The 17,564-nt window shown below is 36.2% G+C and overlaps 1 protein-coding gene across 1 annotated transcript; it reads left to right on the top strand.

Annotated features, from left to right (window-relative positions):
• Positions 1-10,522: 10,522 nt before the first annotated feature.
• On the top strand, positions 10,523-16,610 carry LOC131874980 (uncharacterized). Its single transcript, XM_059218964.1, has 12 exons — positions 10,523-10,781; positions 10,879-12,009; positions 12,595-12,660; positions 12,905-13,023; positions 13,121-13,291; positions 13,396-13,491; positions 13,577-14,341; positions 14,443-14,746; positions 15,244-15,522; positions 15,662-15,805; positions 15,895-16,184; positions 16,273-16,610. The coding sequence occupies exons 1-12, from the start codon at positions 10,523-10,525 to the stop codon at positions 16,576-16,578; spliced, it is 3,930 nt and encodes a 1,309-aa protein (XP_059074947.1). The 3' UTR covers positions 16,579-16,610.
• The last annotated feature ends 954 nt before the right edge of the window (positions 16,611-17,564 follow it).

Raw genomic sequence — 17,564 nt, 5'->3', positions numbered from 1 at the left:
ACAGTGTTTGTCTTTGATTCTGGTGAAGTAAAGAATCCTCTGTTCTCTTCAAAGAACTTAACCCATACCTTTTGAGTCTCCTTTATTATCTCATTTACCCTTCCTAGCATCAGACTGGTTATTCTATGTTTTCTATTTAAAAAAATTCTATTTGCCACCTCAATTGTCCTTTCCATTTCCTCTGGAGCAATAGTAACACAAACAGATAATAACTCTTGAATTTTAATATGCTTGTCTTCTTGCATTTCTGATAGTCTTCTAGCATCTAACATATTATATAAATCTAGCGGTATTTGGTTTTCAATTTCTATGAAGGATTTCTTATAAAAATCCAAATATAATAAGATTGCTTCCTCTACCTCTCTTTGTTCATCATCCTCTAAGTGTTCATAATAAAACTGTACATTCTTTAGCATGCCATCCTTAGTGATTTCATCTACTAACTCTGCACAAGTTTTAGGTGGAATAATAGTCACATTACCAGATTGAATTGCCAGATCGATGTCACTCTTCTTCTTCCTCTTTATATTACCGGATGCAGTTGAAGGTGTTGTCTTTGGTGCTTTCTTTTGTGCCTCTATTTTGAATGTAACCTTCTTAACTAGTTGCTTTATAGCTTCTACCTTTGTTTCCTTTATTTTATTCCTTACAACCCTCTTGAATGCCAAGGGTGTGTCATCCTCAGATTTAGACTCTGCAGTAGTAGGCTCAATATGTACTTCTGGATTCTTCCTCTTTCTACCTTTCTCTAGGAAAACATCAATTAATGCTTTGATGTCTTGTGAGACCTTCTCAACAAATTTGCTAACTTTTCCCTCCTGCTTATCTCTCTTCTTCTGGTTGAACTTTGTTTCAACCTCTTGTGATTTTTGTTTTGCAGTACCACATGGCTTCTCTGGCTCATCAATAGGTGCATCAATCAACATTTTTGCATAAGCCTCAAGAATTTATACATCCACTTCATAGCCCATTTCCTCAATCCAAATCTTACGGGGCTTAACCACTTCCATAAGTGTTTCATCCTTCTTTACCATAAAGTATATGTCAGTTGAATATTTTTCTACACTATGCTTAGGAACCCTTTCCCTAGACTTCATAGATTTCTGAAACCCCTTAAAATATCCCCATACTTTATCATCTCTTTGACTTCCTAAAGTAGCAACTGAATATTTGAATTGTCTCCCTACCAGGATGTCAAATGCCCATTGCCTTTTACCAAAACCGGGTGTATCATTCATGAAAAATAACATTAAGCAGACTATTAAGTTGCCATACCAGAAGGTTCCCTTTTTTTCTCCCTTAATATTTACTAGGTTTATTAATAACTCATCTAACATCCAACCGCATAGATCCAATTTCACATTCTCTCTCATCATTTTAAATGCAGGAACTGGAAACAGAGTTCGGTCTGTTTGACTGAGTTACCTTATACCTAATGATCATGGTATCAAATTTGACATCCATGTTGGTAATTGTGCTTATCCTCATAGATCTCCTGTTAGATGTCGCACCGATGATTTTGTTGACATAATCATTCGAAACCTTCTTATCTGGATGTTTCCCAATTGATGGTAAACTAGTGATCACCCTGATGACTTCCTTGGTGATCTTGTAAGGTCTATCTAACCAGATAAACTCCTCATGTACTTTACTCAAAACATACCTAATTATCTCATCTTTGAATTCTGGGATGTCCAAAATGTCAGTAAACACTAAGTCTTCAATGTGCTTGTATGTCGGTTTGATCTTTCCAGATTCTACCATCAGCTTACTCATGTACATACCCTTAAATTCAGATGTTCCCAAGTCCTCAATGTGATAGTGTATGTATGTTCTAACATCTTCAACATAGACAACTCCCTCTGGAACACGGGAAAATTCTCCAATTGAATCTTCTAGGGTAGCCACATGCACATACTGCTTGAAAATTGGCCTGAGGCGGTCCTTGACCTCTACTACAATTAGGTTTGCAACAAAGATAGGAATATATGATGATCCCACTTCCATGTTTAAAGATATTTACCTATTGATCGCTTCAGGTGAAAACCTTTAACAAATTCTTCCAGTCGCCAGTGAAATCGCTCAAGAAGAAATCTGATTTCTCTAAAATTCCTTTGGTCGCTCTTAGTCGCTCTTAATCACTTTGAAATTGCTCTGAATGCAAGGTGATCAATAATGAAGTAAATTTGACCTTTTATCCTTCATGAAAAACCCTAATCTCCCATTGACATAAATGACTGTCGGTGAAAGATACAAGATCTTGAATAGAATATACCCATGTTGGATACACATCTCCAATGTCTGGAACATCTTCCAAAACGTCTTCCCAGGGCATATGCAACATCTTCATGAATTTTGCCTACCCCTAAGGCATTTGCCTCAGTTATCGGATGGGCTACCTACTGGTGCAAGAGAAACCTCCTCTGTCGGATAAGTACGGTTCTTTTTCATCTGATGATTGTTCTTCAGTCTTCCTAACCCATCTCTGAGTATGATCTTTCCAGATTTCACTAACCTTCTCCTCCTCTTTCTCATTTGATCATCCATTACCAACTAGTGGATTTCTGCGTCTACAAAATTTAGCAATATGTCCAACCTCATTACATGCATAACATGTAATATTATTCTTTTAAATTTCTTTGCTAAAACTGATGAAATTGATTGACCTACACTGATTAGCTATATGTCCAAACTTTCCACATGCATAGCATTTAACATTCATTCTGCAATCTTCTGTCTTATGACCATACTTATTGCATTTAGAACATTCACGGGAGCAGAATCAGGGTTCTAATTTGCTTTGTTTCTACATTGTCTAGCCATGTGACCAAATCTATTGTAAACAAAATATCTAACATTAAATTTATAAGCATTAAATTTCCTTACCGGTGCCTTATGGTTTTAATCTTCATTAGCAGTATCGGAACTCTATCCTTGGTCAAATCCAAGTCCACTAGAATCTCCAATCTGCCTTTGTCTCTTCAATAACTCATCTAATTGTGTTGAGCTAATCTTGAATTTTTCTTTATACTCACTTGCAGTAGTTAAATCTTCTCTCAGAATTATTATTTGTCTCTTAATCTCTTGTTCATTACTTTGGGATTGTACTAAATTAGTTCTCAACATATCATTCTCATGAACCAACCTACCACATTCTTCAAGTTTGTTCTTCAGGGATACATTAAGATCTTCTTCCTTTTTCTTTTAGTCCTCAATCTCCTTAGACATCCTCATAGTTATAGCTTGCATTTCATTTTTCATAACCATGTTCTCTTGACTCAACTTCTGACATTGTTCCTTAAGTGCATCTTTCTCTTCATCATTCAGACTTTGCAAAAGTTCCTTCCTCTGAGCGTGAATAGATGATAACCTCTCTTGTAGGACAAGTTTGAATTCCTTAGCAGAATTCAATTCATCTTGTAGCTTTAAGTTCTTCAACCTTTCAGCATCATAATCTTCAAGTGCCATCTCAAGTTGTTTCTCAAAACCCATATCCATGGATTCTGGATTCTAGATCTCCCTCAAGTTGTTAAACTTCCTCTGACTTACAAGACTCTAATTCCAATTGTTCGAATCCAATAACACCAAGAGGGAGGGGGGTGAATCGGTGTTATACCAGAATGGTCAATTTTAACCTTATTAAAACATGCATACACCAACCGGTATACCAATACATACAGAATTGAAAGAAGTAAAGCAACCAATAAGCCAATCACATAAATGAGAATCATAACACACATAATTATATGTGGATAACCTCAAAGAAGAAAAACCACGGTGGGATTTGTGACCCAAAATATCAATCCACTATCCATATGAAGAGATATTACAAAATACAAGGGGCCTGCACTTGCAGGAAGGCTAACAGCCTAGAGCACACTGCTGAATCACAAATGGAGCTGACAACATATAAATCAAAACAACAATCTAGAGAAGTGTTGAACTACTAAGATAGCATCTTCTATGCTAGAATACAGTTTTGATTTAACCTTGGTTTGTTCCAGTCTGAAACCCTAAACCCTTTACTGGAATAACCCTTACATAAATATCGTCACATACATAATCTCTCTAATATATTTCGCATTATATCACATTGACATATCCATCACTATGGCTATATTCATGTCCATATCAAAATGATTTAATCTAACTAACCTATATACCCTATATAGCTTATCATGCCTTATGTCGGCTTACAAAGATAATTACAATATCAAATTACATGTCGGCTAGATAACATAAATGCATAAATATTAAAAACAATTGCTGATGCTGGATCCAAGAGATCTCGGCCTCCAATATTGATAACCATATTCTAAACCATGTCGGCCTGCATTGCCAGTAACTAAAAAAATCCTTTTGTCCTACTAGTGTCAGTGTAGGTGCCGATGAAGTGCCTGCCGATACACAACCAAACCAAAACATGAAGCTGAAATAAAATACCATGTTGCCATCAATGACAACATAATGAAACCAACCAATTAAGTGTCAATTGCCAACAGGTAAATCTTTGTCTACTACTGAAGCTGAATATATTGTTCCTGCTAAAAATTATATGTAGGTAGATTGGATGAAACAAATGCTGAAAGACATCAGAGTTGTGTATGATGAGCCTCCTGTTATCTACTGTGACAATTCAAGTGCTATTAATATTTCCAATAACCCAATACTACATTCTAAAATGAAGAATATATCAATTAAGTATCATTTCTTGAGGGAGAAAGTAAGTGATGAAGAAGTAAAGCTAGAGTATGTATCTATAAAAGATCAGATTACAAATATTTTCACTAAGCCTTTGCCTGCGGATACATTTGTGCATTTGAGAGACAAGTTAGGGGTCTCTGCCCCTCTTGATGAGAACTAGGTGCATTGAGATGCCTCAAGCCAATGGACTTTACAGTTTAATCTCTTTAATTGGGTTGATGAATTGATGTTGCTACTCAGTCGGAGTAGTTAGCGAGTTGTTTCAGAGTTGTGACTGTGTTTTTGTGAGGAGAGAAGTTTAATCAGTTTATATCTTTGGCATTGTTGTCAAAGGGGGAGAGAAGCATGTTAAAAACTGCCTTATCTTTGGATCTTTGTGTACATGATCAGAAGCGGAGTTTGTTTGGAATCTCTCGGTGTTGATTTATTCCTTTGTATTGATTGTTTTTCACATTCATATGTTGCCATCAATGCAAAAGGAGGAGATTGTTGGACATTATTGTTGCTAGGATATGTTGTTTGTCATTGATGTCAACATATTCCTTTGTTTTGGTCTTGTAGAGAATTAGTTTCTATGATCCAGAATTCTTCTTGATTATATCACTTGATTTGGTGTTTGCATTTCAGGTTTCTGGTTTTTTTGTTTAGTGGCTAATAGAGTTTGGTTCTAATCTATGAGCTCTGGTATGATGACATCCTGTCCTGTGGATTTGGGATTATGTTTTGGATTTTTGTGATAATCTTCATGTCAAGTGGTTTGTGATTTGGTCCTTTGAAAGCTATCTTTCTTTTCCAAGTTGTTTCTATTGAGTGTTCTTGAACATTAGTGTGTTGATTGATGAATATTTGCATAAGTGGTATTGGTGCAGCTATTGCAGATGGTTCTAATGACATATTTGGTGTTTCCTAATTATGTCTTATTTATTCTGGTGATCCACATTGATTGTTCTATGAGTTTTTAGTGATTTTCATAGTTCGGTGATGTTCTTTGTGTTATGCGGTATTTGGTGGTGTAACATGTTGCGGTTGGTCTTGACATGATTTTTGATGGTGATGCCAGTTTGGAGATTTTATTTAGGTTCATGTTATGCTAACCATGTCATTATATTGGTCTAGTGGTTGATTTATGTATCATGTGATGCAACTTTGTAATTAGGTGTTATGGGTTTGGTCGACCTTGTAGTCAAGGTTGATGAATTGTATAAATGGGTGTAATATTCATATAAATTGTTAGAACGGGAGTTGAGTTTGCATTATGAAAGAGTGGTGTATGTGTAATCAAGGAAAATTATCCTTTGGTGTGGTGTGTAGGGCAGAGATTGGTGTAGAGCAGACATTTGAGCTTAACTGGAACCGCCATCAGACATTAGCAGATGCTATTATTATAGTTCATTCTTTCCAAATTATAGTTTGAATCTTATTGTAAGGTAGTGAACCTTCTCTGAGGGTTGGAGCCTTCCGGGTCATTGTAATTTGAGCAATGAGCTCTAGGAAGTGTGCCTGAATGCATGTGCATTCCCCATTGTAATATTTACACATACTACTATAGGGTATTATCTCATTGTGGGTAGGTTCCCACCGTGGTTTTTCCCTCAACCAAGTTTTCCATGTCAAAAATATTGGTTTTATGTGTGTTGCTATTATTATTGTTATCTTTCCTTTTGTTGTAGTTGATCCAATCTACAATTGTGCTTAACTATTTTAATCTAGTGAAAATCGATTCACCCCCCCTCTTAGTTTTCCTTCTTGTTGTTTCCAATAGAATGTATGTATGATCTAAGTTTAATAATAAAAAAATGATGTTTGTTAGCAATAAAAAAAAGTTACATAATAAGAATCTAACATAGTAGATTAGATCTAGAAATAAGACATAAAAATAACATAGATCTACAAATTGAGGTTGAAAGTGCTCAACTAGTGTGCTTGGTACCCTAGCCTAAGGGTGTCTATTTTAACAAAAAGATGAAAAATTATAGTCAAGAGATTTTTTAGGTTTCTCTCTTAGAAATTTAGCCAAAAAGAGTTAAAGATGTGTGTTGGGGGTCCTAGTACTGGTGTTTTCACTTATTCAAAAGTTGTTGTAACATGTGATAGTTATCCCTCCAATATTGTAACCCTTTCACTATAGGATCTAAATCTACACACCTAGAAAATGGGGATGAATGGTTGGGGCTTTCCTAAGTCAAACCTTGTGTAGGTGTTCCCACCTTGAGAATTACTATGATGGCAAAAAAGATTGCATGCCCTAGGGAGGACATGGTCAAATTAATAATAAAATTACTATAATGGAATGATTCTACCTTAGGTATGAAACCCTCTCATGCAATTTCATTCAAAGATTGTGATGTGATGCTCTACATGGAAGTCCAACAAGTGTTAATACAATAACATGATCAACACAAATCACAATGACGAATTCATACTGGAATGTTGATTGTTATAGTCTATTGCTCGATATGTTGAATACTCATATTTAGAGTGCTTGGTTGATCATAAGGCTACGTTGATTATAAATTAGACTTTGTAGATGATAGAAGATGTGCTTTATATAGGGTTCACAATGTATTTGTGAATGTAGGTTGACAACCAATGATCAAATGAAAAAATAAAGATTGGATCATGAATGAGGGATATCGATAATTGAACATGTTTAACTTTGGGCCCCTTTTGGAAGGACTAGGACACTAATCCACTCAAATGGGGCAAACGAAAAAAGGTGGCAGTGTGTTAGGATCCAAAACATAAGACCTAATCTCACAAGTAGCATATGATGACAATTAAGTTGTGACTTTAATAGTTAAACTATTCCTAAAATGATCTAAGAGGGAAAACATTAAAGTAAGGGTCTGAAAAGAGTGTGAAACTACAAATTGATAAAATTTACGTCACTACAATAACTAGCATGAATAGATCAATAGTTAATTAGAAAAACACCATTTGTTGTATAAATATAACATATTATTATTTAAAATGCAATTCATATTCAACTTTAAATTATCAAAACATTTTTGTATATACTTCACATTTAAGTATAAAATACAAATTATTTATTGTACTCATCTTTTATATTTATGATTACGGAACATATTAATATGAATTACCACAATGCATATATATTGCCACCTTAAGAGTTGTATACATAAGAATAATATTTTTTTCACATAACAACAATACATGTTTAAATAAGCATCTTATTTTATAAATGACATGGTTAATTATGATCTTTCACTAGGTTTTGATTAAGGGAAAACAACTTTTGAGGGGACCCGAAACCCCGTAAACCAAGTTTTAAAGGACCCGAAACCCTCAAATTTTGCAAGGATCTGGAACCTACAAAGAAAATTCTGCCACAAAGATAGGCAAATATAATCAACAGACTATATCAACAAATCTACCTAGTACTAGCCAAAAGCCAGCACAACCACAAATAGAAAAAAGCCAGCACCAAACCTGTTGGCAACACAACCTAAAGCATTAGATGAAATTGATAGACTCCCACATCCAAACATTGGGGATTTTCTAGGATCCCCTACCCATATTCAAAAAAATCAAAAAGAAAAAGGCTAGCCTAACTGTTAACCAAAAACAAACATAAACTAAGCTGGGCCCTTCAAAACTCTCAGCATCCAACCAAAGATAAGCAAGAGGGTTTTGAAAGGCTCCCCTAACCTTTGAATTGGGTTTTACAATGGCTCCCAAAACCACCCAAAACTGAATCGAAACATGGGGGTTTTGAAAGGCACCCCTAACCTTAGAAATGGGTTTTGAGGTGGTTCTGAAAACCATAGGTCTAGCGCCAACACCCTCGAAGCATCTGATAACCGCACCTCCAATAGAAAAGCATCTATCCACCTCTATAGGATAGAAAAACCCAGGCAACACTACAACACCCAACTCCACCTCAATAGGAGGGGGTTTCACTCCAAAACCATCCATCTCCGCTGACAAAGAAGGAAGGGCCACCTCAATAAGGCAAACTGAAGAGAACCAAGCAGCAGAGAGAAGGCAGGCTACGAGATATTACAAGCAAAAACACAGCTGGGCCCAAGAGAACAACCCATCATCAAATCTTCCACCAAGCTCTAGGGCAGAATAGAATCCAAAATAACTAAAAGAAACCCCAAAGGGCCTGCTAGATCAATCAAAAGAAAGAGGGGAAAGGGCACTAGAAGCAAACAGTGCATCCCCACCCTCATGGCCTTAAACCATGGTTCTAGAATAGACAATGCCACCATAAGAAGGAATAAAGAAACATCAAACAACAAATACCATCCCAAGGGAAGAAGACAACCAAGGGGAAGGGAAAGAACACAAACCCTAGGAAGAACCCAGATACAAAAGAACCACTTGGGTCCCAAATCAAAGGGAGGGCCTTCCGAAAGATGCAATAGATCAGACCACACCAAGCCCAGAGACAACAGAAGCAACCTTTATGAAGAATGACAACAGAGCCGAGGAGAGGAACAAGGCAACCTAGCCAACTACTGTGGGTAGCCAAACCCAAAGGGGCACACCACCAAGCACAGGATCTGACCAAGTCAGCCTCATCCAAACCAACCAACTCACCAACATGAGCCCCCTTGCCTTCAGCCGAAGTGGCAGAGAAAGCCGATTCCCCAAAAAGGATCAGAAAGGAGCAAAGACCGATGACTCGCAAAACAGTGACCAAGAGAGGTTGCGGCAACAACCAACACCCACAACAGACCAACATCTGCCACAACTGCAGCCACCTCATCAGCAGATACATCTCCATACTCACCATCTGCCTCCCCTACCGCGTCTTCACTAGAGGAAACCCTAGCCCTTGACCCGCTCCCGCTTGATGACCTGCTCTTACTCACCACATGATATTTCATTAGTTAATAAGTGTGTTTATACTTTTTATTATAACATTTGTAGGTAGTCGTATGTTCATATGTGTATTCATCTTACCAACATTTATTTATATACAATAACAAAATTACCACTTGATCTTTGATTGTTTCTAGATTAGATTTGCATGTAGCATCCATGATAGTTTTTCTTTCATTAACATTATTTGCAATTCACTTACTTAACATCTTTTGTAGCTAAATACACATGCCACTCCTATTAACATTTCATTATCCGTGAAGCATCTGACTAATTTATGACAATAACATACAAAATAACATATCTAGATCATATTTTATCTTTTTCCAATACATATATATTGTCCCAATGCATATATATTGCCACCTTAATAGTTGTATACATAAAAATAATATTTTTCCACACAATAACAATACTTGTTTAAATGAACACCTTAATTTATAAATGACATGATTAATTATGATATTTTATATGAAGGAAAAAATGATTCCACTTTTTCATAAATGTATTTATATTGATTTTATAACATTTATAGGTTTTCATAAACTCATATATGAACTCATCTTACTAACTTTTAATTTTTTTTATTTATATAATTATTTATTAACAATATATATTATAAATATATTACAAAACTAAATTTTATAACTACAAATACTATACAAGACCACAACCCTGTCCCGCTATTGCCGAGTGAGCAGCGGATAAATTTCCTAATATATTAGGTGAAATCGGAAGTGTTTTGCATTGGGGTTCAAGGCACTTCGGTTTTTATTTGAAGATGTTGCTAGGTTTGACTTAGGAATGGTAGGTGGATTGCTTCTACCAAAGAAAAAGCCGCGGGGGAACGGTAAAAGCTGACCTGATATCAACTCCATTTCTCTATATATGACTTCCTTCAGGCTGTAGCAAGGCACACAGCCCTTCATTGAGTTGTGCGTTTGTTTGGGATTTCTACACTTTTCCCATGGACTTCAGAAAGATCGAAAGAAGTGCGGAGCAGATTTTATCAGATGATTTGAGTTACTGGCGTTTGGCGTCTGTGGCTGAAGTGAGAGACAATATGGATAGGATTAAGAAAGAGCGAATCTTAGATTCGTGGGATATTGCACGCCTTTTGGATGGATGGGTGGATGGCCCCGGCTACAGATATACTATTGAGAATGAGTACAAACCCAACATGGGACACATGCTGCTAGTTAGAACAAAAACACCAAGAGCATCGGGTAAGTTCATTTCTCTAGGCAAGTCCACGCCATCATCTCTATTTTTTTCTGACCTTAAGAATTGAACAAGACTAATTGTATATTTCACTTTCTGCAGATGGTAAATTCATTGAAGAAATGTACTCTGGAGTGGAGTTGAACAGTAAGGGAAGAAAAGCCGCTCTATTGCTCTCCTGCGACGATAAAATTACTGAAGTCATGTGCTTCGTTTTAATGAGTACCATAGATAGATTTGTGGAGACGGGGGAGCGTCAATCAGAGTTAGATCGTTTGACAGAAAGTCTGAAGCAGACTTTCTATCACCGTAGAACGGTATTGCACTACGCTGCCGACCAGCCACACAATGGAGAACATGCACGGTGCGTTGCAGATTTGATTCTAAGCAACTTTGAATATGGAAGAGAGTTGATAAAAGCTGGGGATAAATACGGAAGGACTTCTCTTCACTATGCAGCTCATCATGGGCACATCGGCCTCTTCCATTTTCTAATTGTCAATTGCGGATTGGATGCTGATGAAAAGGATCGAAATGGTGAAAATATACTGCATCTTGCCGTAAATAGCAATAAGATAGAAGTAGTGAACCTATTATTGACGATAATGGATGGCTTGAAGAATCTAGTTGCTTCTCAGGACGCCAAATGTAAGACCCCGTTGCATAAAGCGGCGGCTAACGGTAATACACATATCATATGCATTCTCCTGCAATGCATGAATGAACTAGGCAAGAGTGGACTTTTTCGTCAGGCTGATTTGTTTGGGCAAACGGCACTTCTCGAAGCAGCAAGGGGAGGTCACAAAGGAGCCTTTCGGAACCTATTGCAAATTGGATCGAAGCCTCTTGCTGAACGCAACTCTGAAGGTAAAACTGCACAACACTATTGTGTGCAGCTCAAAGATGAAGATGCGGCCACTGACATGGTTTCGATGCTGCTGGATCATTGCCTGCCTGAAGAAAGATTGCTTCTGCTGTCGGCGTCGGCTACTGGCATTGGTACAGCTGAACAATGTGCTGAATCCGCATATGTACAAAGTTTTCTCAAGCAGCAAAGAGAAAGTGAAGTCACAGCGGGAAGCTCAAGGGACTTGTTACTCAGCGCTGTTACGCTGGGATATGACAAAATGGCATGGGAACTTATCAATAGAGGTGCCAATACTAGTCAATTACACAACTACAACTTCTCTAACAGCGAAGTGTCAGATGCTCGTCAACAGCGCATCAAGAAGTGTATGCTTTCTTCACTTCCTTCTATACAATATTGAGATTATAATAATATATCTCAATATTAAATTTTTTTTAAGGAAACTTCATTTCTTTTATCCTTTGTAAAAAAAATTTCAGTACATTTCAAAGAGTTTTTTTTTTTTTTCTTTAAAATTAAACAAAATTATAAATTAAAAGTAGTAATAAATTGAGTCAAATAAAAAAGGTTCGTTGTTTTAATCTTCCATAAAATAGAGGATTCACACAGCAAAATCTTTGGGAGTGCGTCCCTGTTGGAGATTGTAATCCCAATTACAGTTAGCTCCTCCTGCTACCGCCCAACTTCAATCTGCCACCGTTAATAGTTAGTTATTTTCTTCTGCGTCTCCATGCTAATTACAAGACTTTTAATAAATTATACAAGCCCAAACAAATATATTCGAAACAAAATATCTACTCCTACATTATCATTTCATTGCATGTAGATTTTGAGCGCTATCTGTAAAACTGGAACAAAATAAAAATTCATTATCGTATCTGTTTATCTGGAAGCTAGGTCATTCGGCATACAATAAATTTACACTAATGATCCACTTTCAACCGTGGCAGTTCTTCAGCGTGTAGAGAAAATGCCGGAAGGAGGCCGAGATCAACCAACTGTCCACGATAGTCTAGGTATGGATTTCGATTATATGTATCGAATGCATCTATATAGCATTGCCTAAAGCAATGAAAAGCCAGTACAGGATGTTTCTGTTGGGGACAGGGTCTCACCTAAACAAATCAGTGCCATACCAGATGTTTAAGTGGTGAACCAGGTCCCCCTATGTCGAGGAGGTCTTTTTAGGTCGTATTATAGTATATATATAGTGTATGAACTTACATTCCTTGTCGTTTGATGTAACCTGCAATGGACCAGGAAGAAGGGCTTTTGCAGAAGGACTGGCTGCACTTTTTCTAAACCCACACGTTAAATCACCCGCGACGGTGGGCATCTCGGGTGACTGGGGAATGGGCAAGTCCAGCTTAATGTTGCAGGTACACTTGAAATCATTTCTTCAAAGTATTTTGCATGTTTTAAAAAAGCGTAGATTTCATGAAAATCCTTAACTATTGACAATTGACACAATTACAGACGGAAATGCTTTTGCTGCAAGCAGCAGCTCAGCTAACGTTTCCAGATATTCTACCAATTGAAGAGTTTCCAGGGTCCAAACAGTTCGAGCTAACTCAGAAAGGTCGAAAAAAATACAAGAAAGTTAAAAAAGGAGTGAAAGAATTATTGCCAGCCTCTGAAATAGCCAATGTAAGTACATGTTATATAGTAATACAAAAAAACAACTCTAGTGAAAGTGCTATAGGATTCTTGACCGTTATGAATCCCCTAAATTTTTATCACCTGTGCATCAGATTGATGAGGATCCATTGGTGTATTTTCTCGACAACTATCAAGACAAGTACCCTCAAGTGTATAAATCATTAGCGCTCATGGACCGCGGTGAGCTGGTAAGTTTTCTTTCTAAATATTGTAGTGTTGTGGGTTTTCTAAGTACTCTACAAATTTCCGGCTTCAATGTTTGCTATGTCTCAGTTTCGTTTGAAGGATGAAACATCAGATTCAAGTAGCAGTCTGGCCTCAATGTTTGCTATGTCTAAGCTTCGTTTGAAGGGTAAGACATCAGATTCAAGTACCAGCCTGGGCAAGATTCCTACTATCCTGACAGTTCGCTATAACGCGTGGTATTACCAAAATGAGTCAGAAGCACTGGCAGGCTTGGCTATTACAATATCAAAGGCCATGGAAGAAACGATGACTAAATCCCAGAGAATAAGGTCTTGCTGGAGATACACATTGAAGGAAAGAGGAGGCGAAATAGGCTTCCAATTTCTTTTACCGTGCATCCTGGCCCTGTTTCTTTCAGGTTGGCTTACTTGGGCGTTTTGGATGTTGTTAAGCAGATTGAAGCACAGCGAGCTGCAGGACTTAAAATACGGATCCATTCCTGTGACTATAGTTGTTGTTTTTTGGACCGTAATGAGACAACTTTATTCTGTTTTCAAACCTGTTAGTGTTCAAATAATGGGATATGTTAGCCTACCTGACCACAGCAAAAATCTTGGTTATCAGCATCAAGTGATATCTGATATCAACTTTTTAAAACAACAAATTCGGCAGAAACCGTCTTTGTTCTGGAAATTTCTTGCTGGTAATTGGTTATGGAGAATGTGTGGGCTCTATCTTGACACTATTGAAGGTACATCCATTCCGAAAACACCCCCGCCTTCCAAAGATGATATCCGCATTATTGTCTTCGTTGACGACTTGGATAGGTGCGAAGACACCGTTATTTTACAGGTATTTCTCATAGGAATCAGCTTTATTCTTTAAGCGATTAATATGGCGGTAAACAATGGTATACACCTCTAAACTAATTTACTTGTAAATCGTATAATCAGGTGCTTTCTGCAGTTAATTTGGTCTTGGCAGTTTGTGAGATTAATGTGATTCTTGGAATGGACAAGAAAATGATCGCAAGAGCAATAGCACATAAATATCAACATCAATACCAAGACAATGCTAATTTAAAAATAAATCCAGTAGACTTGGCTGATAAATACTTAAGCAAAATAGTTCAGCTGCCATTGGCCTTACCAGATTCGGGCAACGAGGAAAGGATAGAGTTTCTAAATCAGCAGTTGGGAGAGGAGTTCATGGAAAGTGGTGACGACGGAACAGAGGAGAGCTCACAACATTCAGAAGGTTCAAAAATATTACAATCTGTAGATAGCAATAACATTTCATTTCAATTGTTTTACTTTATGTAATGGAAACATTTTCTGATTGATGCAGATCCTCAGTGGAGCTTTTCAAACAAATAAATAGTTCCCATATCAAAATGAAAAAAATAAAACAAAACACATAAATTGTTAGATATCAATAAACATATAGAAATTGATCTAAAAGCTTATTCAAAACTTTATATTCATTTAAATTGAGATTACAAGCTTCTTGATCACAATGATAGAGACACTGAATTCATTATAATCTATCTTTCTATGCACAATTACAACTAGCTTTTATTGCAGTTTTTCTATACAAATAAAAGAAATTAATAAAATTCTATATCTCATATTCAACCTACAGTTGTACACGTCGAAAAATTAGTATGCCAACAATTACAATCTATTTCTTAGATGGCAGGCATTTCATTTTAGTTGTTTTACTTAATAAAAAGAAACTTTTTCTGATTGACGCAGATGCTCAGTCAAGTAATACACAAATTATTCAGAACGGACGGCCAGAGCGTTTATCAGGTTCCCAAATTACAATATATTTGTTATATGCAAGGCATTCAATTTTAATTGCTTTACTTGATAAAAAGAAAAAAATTCTGATTGATGCAGAAGCTCAATCTAGAGATGAAGAAAACCGTCTAAGAAATCCTCCAGAAAGCGGCCTAGAGATCAAGTCAATAATTTCCCAATTACTCGACCGTTTGAGAGCATTGAGTAAGCTTTGCAAATGGATATTTTCAGGTATCGAAGTTAGAAACACTTTCTCTAAGAGCTTCACATATATCGATGTGATTGAATAGTCATATATTTGTTAAATGCAAGGCACATTCCATTTTGTAAGTTTTACTTAATAAAAAGAAACATTTTCTGATTGATGCAGATGCTCAATCCAGAGATGAAGACCCTGAAGAAAACCGTCAACAAAACACTCCAGCAAGCGGCCTAGAGATCCAGTCAATCATTTCCCAATTACTCGACCGTTTGAGAGCATTGAGGAGTAAGCTTTGCAAATGGACATTTTCAGGTATTGAACTCTAAGAGCTTCACATCAGAACTTGATAAATATATCGATATGATTGAATGGTCATAAAGGGGATTTTGGCATTTTACTAGGCCCTGATGAAAGAAGCTCGAAACTGAAAAGCATGCCAATAAATAGCCAGTTGATTCTGCCAAGTTACAGCGATGAAGAGAGGAAAGCAATGGTTTTCTTGAGCACACAAGCAAGCGATGGCCCACAACTTCCTCGTGAATGGAAAAGATTCCTCACATATCATCGTCTAGCGTGGAATGTCCTTTTCCGATTCAAACAAGTGAAACACTTGCGAGGATGGCAGGTCCAACTTCTTGTATGGATATTCTGTTGTTGGCAATGGAAAGACAATATGAACCGTATTATAGAGGTAGTTTACCAGCTGTAGTTTTCTTTACGTTTATGGTTTACTCGAGTTTTAACTCTCGAGATCTACTTACATGCGTCGTATCTTGCAGAACTGGAAGGAGCTTGTGTCTATAGAGGGCGGCACTGTAAATGATGATGACCCCTCACTCAAAATTATTGTTGAGCATTGTCTTGACAGAAAAGTAGAAGACGAGGGGAAGGACAAGTGGCGGTTAATGATTAAGACTTTGGACGAATACGATGTTTCCTTGAAGAGCATTCAATCTTTTCAAAAGTTTCGTCTACATTGTGAGATTGGATATCTTCCTCCGCCTCCTGCAAATGCCACAGAGCCAATGAGGAGTAACTCCGTCCGGGAACATCCCTCACTAGGCTCTAATTTGTCGCCAAGGTAGAGGGAAATAAGAGTTGATGGAGACATGCAACAGTAATAGTGCACATATTCACCGTTATGTTACATAAAGGCAATGAATATTTGAATCCCTAAAAACTTAACAATCTAGTTTGAAAAATTCTAACTGAAAAGTTATGTTTTGTTTTTCGTTATTATTATGGTTTCACTTGAATTTCAGATTGCATGTATGGACATAATAATATAAGATATGGAATTCCTTGTGTTGTTAGAGGCTTTCTATTTTTATTCATTTAGATTATTAAAATGGATGTCCATTCTTTTGTGTTTTAAAATATTATATTGTTATTCGAAATAACATAACTTTGTAAATTATTTCTATTATTGCTAACATCATCATTTTAGAAGTTATTTTGAAAATTAATTATTTTTATTTTAATGTAGGATATAAATATAAAGATCATTTGAATTTATAGATAATATACCTTGTTTGTGGATTATTATCTTTTTATTTGACAAAACAAATAGAATTCCATAACAATATAACTCAATGTAATTTTTTTTTCCTTTATATTATTTTTCCCAACATACTTATTATAGTCGCATATCTTACATGTGAATTTCATCATTCATATATGAAATCTATGAAAATATAGATTCAACAAAAGTCACCCTTCAATCTAACCTTATATTATATTTGGTCTTTGTTTCTATGCTATATATAAAATTACAACGAATGTTTGTTAAAGGTATTTTCTCACAAGTACTTGTAACATGTAAAGATCAAATAGCCACGATATATATGTCTACTAAGGTTTTCTTCCATATGGTTATATTTCATACTTTTAGAACTTGTTCTTAGTGTATTATCTCATTATTCAAGTTAATCTAACTTTAGAATATGAGAAAGTTCTCTAAGTTTTCTCTGAATTTTTTGTTAAAAATATTATAAATTTACTTATTTTCTAATTTCTTGAACAAAATAATTATGATTTTACTTAATATGTGTTTCCTTATCATATTATATTT

This window comes from Cryptomeria japonica, chromosome 4 (genome assembly GCF_030272615.1).
Source record: "Cryptomeria japonica chromosome 4, Sugi_1.0, whole genome shotgun sequence".
NCBI lineage: Eukaryota > Viridiplantae > Streptophyta > Pinopsida > Cupressales > Cupressaceae > Cryptomeria > Cryptomeria japonica.
Note: the sequence above shows the minus strand (reverse complement) of the source record. Positions and strands in the feature narration are given on the sequence as shown.